This window comes from Pseudoliparis swirei, chromosome 19 (genome assembly GCF_029220125.1).
Source record: "Pseudoliparis swirei isolate HS2019 ecotype Mariana Trench chromosome 19, NWPU_hadal_v1, whole genome shotgun sequence".
In the NCBI taxonomy this organism is placed as follows: domain Eukaryota; kingdom Metazoa; phylum Chordata; class Actinopteri; order Perciformes; family Liparidae; genus Pseudoliparis; species Pseudoliparis swirei.
Genome location: NC_079406.1, coordinates 25573427 through 25584575, shown reverse-complemented (window position 1 = coordinate 25584575; position 11149 = coordinate 25573427). Strand labels below are relative to the sequence as shown.

The 11149-nt window shown below is 42.3% G+C and overlaps 1 protein-coding gene across 1 annotated transcript; it reads right to left on the bottom strand.

Moving 5' to 3' along the window:
* Nucleotides 1-750: 750 nt before the first annotated feature.
* On the bottom strand, nt 751-9318 carry adad1 (adenosine deaminase domain containing 1 (testis-specific)). Its single transcript, XM_056438893.1, has 12 exons — nt 9186-9318; nt 8621-8761; nt 7874-8047; nt 6455-6523; nt 6033-6158; nt 5416-5539; nt 4704-4877; nt 4550-4625; nt 4281-4437; nt 1912-2146; nt 1647-1779; nt 751-894 (listed from the first exon to the last, which is right to left on the bottom strand). Exons 1-12 carry the CDS (start codon nt 9316-9318, stop codon nt 781-783), a joined length of 1656 nt encoding a protein of 551 aa, XP_056294868.1. The 3' UTR covers nt 751-780.
* Between the last annotated feature and the right edge of the window lie 1831 nt (nt 9319-11149).

Below are 11149 nucleotides of genomic sequence, written 5' to 3'. Positions count from 1 at the left end.
GAGGAAGTACGTCACACTACCCCCCAAAAAAGTAGATCAAATCCCCAAAAATACACCGGACCTGTGAATATGAATAAAGACAACAGGTAACCTTCCCGGATGCATCATACGAATTTCTGAAAAATAATGTACCGACCTCATCATTTGAGCTTGGAGTTATTTTATTGATTTATATTAGAGCATTATGTATAAATAAGGCTCAAAATCACACTGTTCAGGATCAAATCACTGAATATGAACAGAAAACAGGATTTCTTTTTAATCCGAGCGATGAAAACACAAACAAACGGTGATCAAAAGTGTTTTTTTCTAACAATCAGAACCGACTCGTCCCACTTCAGATCCACCAGGAGCATAAAGGAGACGTTCAGACGTGTTCCTAAAATCGTACACGGCCGTTTCCCCTCAGACACAATGACGTGGGATACGATTTTAAACAGTAGAACACTAAATATGAACAGTGCATCAGCAGATCCATAAATAAACTGCACAAAGCAGAAGTATTAACCTGATAAGTTATATAAATGTTTAGTATTTGTACTCTCGTGAAAATCAGACCCAACCCTGAAGGTCAAAGGCCATCGACATAACACCCCCCCCCCCCCCTTGACAGGCATTTACTTTAACTTTAGAAAGCACAACATAAACATGTTCCAAGTGTAATAAATCTCACAGCAACAAGTTCAATCTTGTTTAAATTATATAAAAAAATAACTTGTGGAATGCTGATTTTTTTTCTCTTCTTCTCGTCTCCGGTGATTTCTTTGTATTCATTTTTCTTCACATGTTGAAGTTCTCCCGAACGGAGAGCTTGACGAGCCAGGGCCCGAAGCCCTGCTGCAGCAGGTACGCCCGCAGCACGCTCTTGGCCTCCTGGTACGTCTTCGCCATCCGCTTCGGTGGCACAAAGTGAACGCCAGTCACGACGAGTCCAGCAAACGAACGAGCAACGACAGTCACAGAAATGTGTTGAAATAAATAAAATATCAAACGAAGAAGTGGAGTTAGGACGCGACGCCTGGAGACGTGTAAAGCGTCGGAAATGCACGAGGGCAAAGGGCAAAACTGCCCCTAAGAAATATTATTTTGCCCCCGATATCACCAGGAGGGGCAAAAAATGCCCAAATAACTCCCTCTAATAATTATGATAATTTAATAGTGTTTTATTTTAGGTACACAAAAAATTCAATAAATATAATGGTGAATTATAAAAAAAAATAATAAGTTCTAATTGTAAAAAAAAAAAATTATATATATATGTTAGAATTGTTAAAGGAAATGTAATCACAATAACTAACCAAAAAGAAATAAGAATCAAATTTAATATGATCGTTTGATTTGTTTTTTCCGTTTTTTGTTGTTAAAAAAATCTAAGAAAACACTTTGAATCTGTCGACTACTCCCTATTAGTCTTATTATTGCCATTTTTATGACAATTGCTTATATACTGTAAGCCTAAATAAGTACATTTATTATTTTTTACATTATATATATTATATTTCATAAGTTTAAAAAAGTGCCACTAATTCCTTTTTAAATGTCCCCTGGATTTCAGTAAGTAAAATTGCCCCCTAAAAAAACAGATGTAAATGTCCTCCCCTGAATCGGACCGCAGGTAAGTGTGTGTGTGGCGTCGCCGTGGTTACCTTGGCCTCCCTGTAGGAGCTGGTGGCCAGCAGGTCGTCCCTCTGGGCCTCTTTGGCCACCAGCTTGAAGCGGTGCAGCATCGCCGCTTTGCACAGGCGGCTGGCGAGAGCCGGGCAGCTCTTGAAGGGCGATCTACGAGGAGAGCGGGCGGCGTTAAGACGGGAGCGCTGGCTCCTCCCCTCTCGTAACCCACGCGTTTAATTTTCCAGGTTAAACCAAAGATAACGGAATATTTAAAGTGCCAAATACTGTCAACTTCCTTACTCCTCCACGGTCTTGCCCTCCAGGCCGTCCACCACCTCCAGGGAGCAGTCGCCCTCGCTCCAGTTGACGGCGTAGGACGGCCGGCCCTCGCCGACGCCGTTGGCGGCCACGCCGGGCACCAGGCTGATGCGGGGCCTCACCATGCAGTAGAACGTGGGCAGCTGGGAGGTGATGCCCTCCACGCGCTGGTTCACGGAGACCTGCATGCCCTGGACGTCACTGCAGCCATTGTCCCCTGTGGTGACATAAATAATAATAATAATAATAATAATAATAATGTCTTTTATCAAATACCCACGTAGGATAAACTCCATATTTTTTTTAAATTTTATTATAAGACAAAAAAACAGACAATACATAGACATAAAACCTAGAGGACGACAAAACAGTTGACACAACGTCATAAAGTCAGAGTATTGTGAAAAAAGAAAAAAGAAAAATTTAAAAAAAAGAAAGAAAAATGCATGTGTGAGTTTAAAATATATATATATTTTATTTAATTTTTTATTTAACCCTCCTGTTACCTTTAGGGTCAATTTGACCCCATTCAATGTTTAACGTCGGTGTTCTTTGGGGTCAATTTGACCCCAGGCTGTTTTTCACTGTGTCAAACATATAAGAAATATCAACTTTTTTATATATTTAAAGGGATATTTAGGTAGTCAACAAACAAACATAAAGTACCTCACACTTAAACTTGGAAAACAATATTAATTCAAATAATTTTCTGGAGGTTTTAATTGCTGGGGTCAAATTGACCCCGAGGGTAAAATATGTCAGTAAATATAAAGGTAACAGGAGGGTTAAACATTGAATGGGGTCAAATTGACCCTAAAGGTAACAGGAGGGTTAAAGAAACAAAATGCATTGATGATGGCGGATGTGTATGTATGAGCGTATGCATGTACATGGATTTGAATTGGTTTCCAGGCAAGGGGAAAAAAGAAAGAAAAAAAAAAATGAATTATGATGAATTAACTAATCAATAAGAGGAGTGGTTTATGTTTGTAAAAACCTTCTTCACACCTGACATTAATGTCTCTGCGTGCGCGATGCAAAGAGCAAACGCGTTGCTTTTTTAAAAACCGAGCAGGACGCTTCGGTGTGTAAATCACAAGAGACGTGCGGTCAGCGGAGTCTCAGACCACCGCAACGACCGAGCGTTCACACCTGCCGGGCGCCGTCTACGCGTGATCTCGGTTTAGAAGAGAAGTGTAAACACGGTCTCGGTGGAGTTGCGTGGGACCAATCGCGAGCCGGCGTCTGAGTTAAATGCAGAACTCGCTCGTTTCTTTTCTTGCATCAAACGACTTTAATAAAAAACGGCGGGTCCCGTTTTCGTGCCGGGGGCCCAGGGCGGCCGCGGAAATGAAGACGGGGGCCCCCCGCGGGTCGGGGGTGATGTCGGTGGAGTCCGGAAACGAGGTTTCAATTGTTCAAAGGGCGGCGATTGTTCAGGTTTCCAATCGTGTGTCTTTTATATCGTGCGTGTCTGAAACCGCCCGAGCGGCGTCACCTCGCGGCGCTCTCGACCGCAGTCGCAATTTATTCTTTCAATCGGGTCGGTGTTCACACATTTACAATAAAACCGACCGTGGAATTCCCCTCTCTTACAGATTTATGTGGGTCACAGAGTCATTATGATTATGAAAAGAGGAAAATAATATCTATCGCCGTTTGAGACGGGTGATTTTTTTTGTCTTCCAGAGGATGTTGATGTGGGGGGTCTCGTTGTCTTGTTGCGTCACCAGTGCATGAGCAAGCAGCTCGGGCTCCTGAACCCACAGGTTGAATGCAGTCTCACCTCAGGGGCTATTTTTAGATTCGACTGTCTAAAATCAACTAAAAACTGTTACGGTTGTGTTTTGACTGCCAGAAGTGAGCAGCCAATGAGCCTATTGAGAGAGATCACATGCGCCACACGACTTGACACAAACTAAAAACAACTAGAACGGGCACTCGGTAGAGCGCATACCTTCGCATATCACAAGATTGGGCATTGAATTATGAACATGTTGGCATTAGTTGCAAGCCAATTGGATAAAAATTGACCGCGCTATGGTAAAAATAAGATTTTGACCTTTTCATGACCTTGACCTTTGACCCGATCGATCCCAAAATTTAATCAAATGGTCCCCGGATAATAACCAATCATCCCACCAAATTTCATGCGATTCGGTTTAATACTTTTTGAGTTATGCGAGTAACACGCATATAAATAAATAAATGGCGATCAAAACATTACCTTCCGCATTTTCAATGCGAAGGTAACAATAAGCGGTTTGGACCGAGCAACCGCCAACGTGAAAGTCTTCAATTAACTAGGAAACCCGTTAAAACTGGAACCGTTCTCAAACTCGTCGACTCACCTACGAGGATGCTTTCCACGTAGACGGGCTCGATGAAGTGGCTGAGCAGGGCGCCCTGGTAGCCGAGCACCTGCCACTGAGTGAGCTTGTCCGTGGCGGACATGCTGACCACCTTGGAGGCGGAGCTATCGAAGGCTGACGAGAACACCGAGAACACCTGGAGCGAGAGAGGCGATCGAGGTGGAGTTACGCAGCGATGGTGCAAAGTATTCAAACTCGATGATGCAAGATACGACTTCGAGAGGTGAGAGAGAGTTACGGCGCCACACCTTTCCCTCCACCGACAGGTGCAGGCAAAACTCGCTGTTGACCTGCCATGTCGCGATGGAGTGCGGGTTCAGGCGCCTAAAAAGCAGAGCACAGAGCTGAGGAGAAGCGATCGGACTCACGGCAACGATGGAAGAAAAAAAACAGGCCACTCACAGGTTGGAGGGGATCTGCGCGGAGCCCTTGGGCAGCTGGTTCATGTAGAGGTGGAGGGCGGCGCCGCTCTTCAGGCTGAGGAGGCCGCCGCCGCCGTCGCTCCGCTGGAACACGGACTTCTCCTTCAGGTCGTCCGTGTCGTTGAAGAACATCAGCAGGTGGCGGAACAGAAACCTGAGGGCGCAGCGGGAGAGTTGCTCGTGGTGACGACCCAGGCGGGTATAAAAAAAAGAGGGAATTGGCTCAGGAACAATTTATAATATAGCTCAAAAAGTTGCGTGAACCGTCTTCAAAGTGGCAAAATTGGTACATTCTAAAAGTGGAATATAAACTAAACTATAACTTCATTTTAAAGCCGAGGTAATAACCCGACTTAAAGGGGATCGAGAATAGTCTACTTTTCAATCCAAGGAGCTCGAAAACGGGCAATAAGTATCAGCCAAATCGTCATGGCGACGGGAGAAAAGGAATGAAACAAAAGATCATTTATAAAGAACGAGGCTTTTTAAGAATCAAATTGGCCGCCATAAGCACACGCATAAGAACGAGCACTAAATATATTTTTAATACACGATACAAGTCTACTGCTTCGTAAAAGTTAGTATTACAACAACGTCATCACAGCCTCCTTCAGAAATATGGGCCTTTTAATAATCCTGTGCATTGTTTTAATCCATCGCGTCGTCCGTGAGACCGGATGGAGACGACTTGCCTCATGAGGGATCTCCTCGCAGTCACCACGGCGTGAGAGTCGTGCACGACGCGTCCGTTCGACGAGGTGCTCTGCTTGGCGTTGAAGTTCCCCGTGCCCAGAGCGACCACCTCACACTTGCCGGCTGGGGAGGGGGGGGGGGGGGGGGAAGAGCGAGAGGGAAGGGAAGGAGAGAGAGGGTCATGAGTCATGTATCCCGTGAAATATTTTTTGGCCGAGTCCCTTCTGACCAGTGCAAAGCATTTGGGGTAAAAAAAAAAAGATATAATACGCAGCATTTTGCATATAATATATACAGTTCAGTTTATGAACCAATACTTATGTTATTGAATATTTATTAAATAAATATTTTCAAAGGCTTTTTTTTTTTTTAAATGGATGCTCATTTTAACGTTCTCACGTACCCCCAGAGAACCGCTGCTCTCCAGGGTAGAACCAAATAAATCCGTATTGATTAGGGTTGTACTGAAAAGCCAACATCATTATAACCCGTCTAATATTTACAGGCTAAAATATGTTAAATCGTTTGGCTGAGTGTACACCGTGGACGGCGATGATCGGTGGCAGCAGTGTACGCTAAAAAAGCAAAAGCGTCCTCCGGCCGGCGGAGAGCTCACAGGTCTGGATGACGAACGCCGCCGTGGAGCCCGCGCAGGTGGAGAGCTCGGGGTGGCTGTTCATCAGTCGGGTGAGCTGGTCCCGGACGGCGTTTGGGATCTGGGGGCCGGCGGAACTCGTCCTTTCTGAAAAGCAAGGAAATGGTCTTCAACGGGTCTCGCTGTGTAAACACCAAGATGAGGGGTGGATGTGGAGATGTGACCATCACAGGGTTGAAGGCTAACCAATGAGCAATTGAGGCCAAACAAGTCGGTCACCTGACCTCAATATGGACGTCGAACCCTTAAAATTACCTGAATGTCCACTTTCATCATCGTTTCATTTTTAGAGAGACAGAGTACTGAGAGAACAAAATGAAGAGACACCGTCCCGATATTTGCCATCTGGAGAATGAAAGAATCAAACAGATATTCAGATTTACCGTGAATGGCTCTAGGGGGATGCAGATCAGAGACGACGGGCTTCTTTACTGGCAGGGGTGGAGGGAAATCTAAGGGGGGAAAAACATAGGAACCACATTAAGATGAGCCACTTCATACAATACCACATTTTACTGTTGTAGTTATTGTTATTGTAGTCAAATGTGCAATATTCCAATCTGTGCAAAATCCCCACAAAACCTTTCCCCACCTCTCAATCTATGCAATACCCCATATAACTGTCCTCTTCCCACCTCTCTTTCACAAGCTAGGAACAGCATTCAGCCCTAGTTTATTTATTTATTAACCTCTGCCCTCTCCTTTTTTAAAGTTGATAACCTGTTTGTTTTTTAAACTGTACCTACTACTGTATTTCCTACCACCTTATGTACAGTGTGTTTTTATATTTGTTCTTGTTATTATAGTGTGTCTGTACTTTGTTGACTCGGAGAGCCCTGCAAAACAATTCCAATGTGTCTGGACTGTTGGTCTCTATGGAGGACTTAAAATGTCTTAAGTATAGATAAAGAAATAAATGCATGAATAAATAAATAAATGTATTTATGTATATTTATTTAAGCATGTATTTATTTATTCCTGTATTTATTTAAGCATTTATTTATTCTTTTATTTATTCATGCATTTATTTATTTATACATATATTTAAGCATTTATTTATTTATTCTTGTATTCATTCATGCATTTATTTATTTATTTATACAATTATTCCTGTATTTATTCATGCATTTATTTATAATTAAGACATTTTAAGTCCTCCATAGGTCTCGGCACCAATGGCAATTAAAAAAACATTGATTGTCGTTAGTCATTGTTGACTTTTTAATATTCTTCCTCTCCCCGTTTGAAAATGCTTAAATCGAGCCTATATCATGTTTATTATGCCGTATTCTGTGAGCTCTGTGTATCTATATATTATAACCGTTAACAGGGTGTTGTTGCACAAGAGTCTGCGTGCTCAGCCAATCACTCCCGTTTGATTAAAGAGGTGACATATATGAATATTACTTTCATAAATCCTCTTATTTACTTTCCTTTCATGATTTTACGGTCAACAAAGTCTTAAACGTTGCATGAAACATCCGTGTCACGACATGTTTCTGAACTTTTCTGTCAGAAATTATATCTAGGCAACACGCAGGGAAATAAATCCCCCCAAAAATAAGTGAATACACACTAATACATCACCTGCGCATTGATTTATGAAGGAAACGAGTGTCCGTGTCAGTCCCAGACCTTTCTCAAGACTTCCTCATTAAGTGACAAAGTGCTGTCATATGGTACATAATCACACGCCAGTCCACAGCTGTAATGGAGGCGTGTCCACGATCACACACACACAAGCATTGCGGGAGAGAGGAACGAAGACGGATGATCATGATGGACGAGCGCGAGACGCTAACCTGGCGCTTCGGGGAGAGGAGACTTCGGGCTCCTCAAGGCGGGCAGGAGGTCGGGCAGAGCGAGCTGCGCCGCTTTGAGCCGAGCCGCCTTCTTCGTGATCCCCATGCCGGTCTTGTACTCGACCCCATCGACCACCACGCAGAAGGCAAAATAAAGCCCCGCCATGATGTCGCCTGAGGAAACGGGAGTCAAGAAACCGATTGAAGGTGAATCCTAGAGCTCCGGCTGTGGGACGTGACTTCAGAGTTCATCCTGAACTAAACTGGCTACAGTCTTCAAGATGTGGAAGAAGCCCCAACGAGTGAAATCAGCATTTGTGAGAATGAAAAACAGACTTTTACATATTAATGTCGAGTAAAAAAAAAGTATTTTACAGCGTATCATAACATTATTGGTTTTTTAGCTTCTCAAATGGGAGGATCTGCTGCTTTTTCTGTACTTTTGTGATCTAGACTGAACATCTTTTGTATTTTGACGTTGTTCAGGCTGCACTACGACTTTGACGACGCCTCCCAGAGCTTGAAAAATTTGTTTTCGCTCTTTTATTTTAAAAAGACTAAACTAACCGAGAAAATTAATTAATGACGAAATCGATTGTTTTCTGCGGTTCGAAAACAAATGACTGTAATAACGAGTTTCAAAGACCCAGACTAGTATCTGAAAAATAAATCCCGTCTTTGTCAAACACATTCTATCCTCAGGCTGCCGTGGCCCAGTCACGACAGCGGGGAGCAGCGTCGCCGTACCTGTCGTCACCGTCTCCTTCATTTCCAGGTGGAACTGCAAGATCTGGGCCAGCTGATGGACCACAGACACGGCGTCCATCTCCCCTTGGGAGTATTTGTCCATCAGAATTTGAGGTGAAGCCGCCGGCTTGTAAACGTAGCCTTTCGTCGGTGGAGGAAGAAAAGTCGGCAGATTTTTAAAAAGAAATTACACAGAACCTCGCAGGGGAGAATTCACCACAACTGCAGGGTTCTTACACATTTTGACCGATGGATTTCCAGGACTTTTCCATGACTTTAAATCAAATTTCCATGACCAAATAGAAATCTCGGTAAAAACATGAACAATTTAGAACATTGTGCATATTGAGAGCGTAGGCCGGCTTATATTTTGAGAGTTTTTCTTTAAAAAACATTAATTATTTCAAACTTGGCGTAAATGAACACGTGATAACACATTTCCATGACTTTTCCAGGCCTGGAAATGACCATTTTAAAATACCATGACTTTTCCAGGTTTTCCATGACCATACGGACCCTGCCACTGGCGAGCGGCTGTTGGCGAGCGGCACTCGAGCAAACTCACTGCGTTTGTATGTACTTTTCCCTCGTTGGGCAAAGCTCGGCGGATGGTCGGAGGACTCGGTCCGTCCTGACGTCTGGGGCTCGTTTTTCATTTGAGTGAAAGACGCTCCATGTGACCCACGGGTTGGAAACATCCTGGAAGCTTTCACGATTACACTGGAAAGAAGAGAAAAGGAAACTATATTCTTTGTGACTGACCAGAAACTACACCTAAAACAGACTGATGATGATAAACACACACACATCTCTTAGCTCAGGTTCCCAGAGCTTCATAACCAAGTAGAATATCATATAATAACACAATTAAATGCAGTATATCGTGACAGGATTTTTTGTGTGCTTAATCTTCAAATAGAGCTCAGTGTTTCCCCGAGGTTTACAGTTTTTTTGGGGGGGGGGGAGGTTAAGTTGGAAAAGTTTACATTTAAAGATGCACGACAATTAAATGCGGTATGAGAATTATTTAACTCATTTTATGATTTAACCAGTTTTCTTCCTCAGACAAGAAAACTAATACAAGTTTTCAATCACTTTATTAGAATATATATACAGTTCTATCTGTGCAAAAAGTAACTCACATAAAATAGCTTATTGTGGCTGCAATTAACCTGTTTTGCACTGAATATCTATTAAAGATAACAATAAAGTGCAACCTGTGAAAAACAAAGACAAAATAAGTTCACATATTTGTTAATAAAGAGTTTTCCACTGCAATTAGCGTTCCACTAAACATCTTTTTAAAACGGGGTTGCAGGCTTGATGCGGCCACTCTCAATAAAGCTCAATGTTGAGCTCTTGTTTTGAAGGGGAAGAATCGCCAAGAATCTCCGCAGTCGCGCATGCGCATAACGCCATGACGTAAACATTTATGGTAGGGGAAACGCTGAAGCTAACTAGCATTAGCACAGTTCGTCCAATACGAGCTAATTCTCGAACTTTCTATAACCTACATACTAAAAGTAAATAAATAAACAGTAATAGAAAAATGGTAACTTGCTATTCGAGCAAATTTTCATACTTTCTAGAACCAAACTACTAAAACTATAGAGCAATAGAACAATAGAAACCTCCTCAGTTCGTTAGCGGGTAGTTTCCGGTCGACGTTAAATTGAAGGCCAAAATCACTCTATTTCGATTAGACGTGAAAAAGATGCTAACGATTTAAATATCCAAAGCCACCGCGCTCGAGCTCGCTGCTATGAGAGCAGCGCGCGCTTCAAATTCAACAACAACGCACAAACATATCGTGTTTTTGCGTGTTTATTTTTCGGGATCTCACCGTTCACGTTGATCTTGCAGAGAACTCGTTGGTGTGTGACGCACGTGCGTCCGCGGCTGCCGTTGGATTGACGGCGTGCCGTGCAGAGATCGTTTCCGAGGAGAACGATGACCCACACTGTTTGGAAAGTTGAAGATGCTTTTTATTTATTTTATTTTTTTATAAACTACGGATCTGGTTGCACGTCGGTCGTCCTGTAAAGCCATTGTTGGTCAGTTAGTGGGTTAGTCAATAACTTTGGAATTATTAGATGGATTGGCATGATTTATTTGTCCGTGGGGTAAATAGTAGTCGTGTTTTTTGTATACAGCTATCATATACAATACAGTGAGTCATTATTGTATGCAAACTAATATACAAAAAAATGTAGGCAGAAACATATTGTTTATATATTCCTATCCTAAATTATTATTAATCAGATGATTAATTAGATAACAAAATAAAATAAATAAGTATTTCATTCACACTTGTAACCCTCAAAACTAGTTTTTTAAATAAACAATCCCTTTGAAAGGCAAAAATAAGCTGACCATTCTTCCATAATTGAACTCCAACAATAACTTTTTGTACAGTGACTTCTCTTTCTCAGAACATACAAGAAAAAGTGAGAAAATGTCGTATTTAAACTTACAATGAGAATTCCAAAGCATACAGTATAAAACCTTAAATGACACAAATGAATGAGA

What these genes read in the sequence shown, in the direction of transcription:
- adad1 (XM_056438893.1), bottom strand. Translation starts at nt 9,318, where the DNA reads ATGTTTCCAACCCGTGGGTCACATGGAGCGTCTTTCACTCAAATGAAA. An exon ending in TCCTCTCCCCGAAGCGCCAG is followed by an intron (nt 6,524 to 7,873) that starts GTTAGCGTCTCG and finishes TTCCCCCCTTAG; the next exon opens with ATTTCCCTCCACCCCTGCCA. An exon ending in CGTGGAAAGCATCCTCGTAG is followed by an intron (nt 2,147 to 4,280) that starts GTGAGTCGACGA and finishes ATGTCACCACAG; the next exon opens with GGGACAATGGCTGCAGTGAC.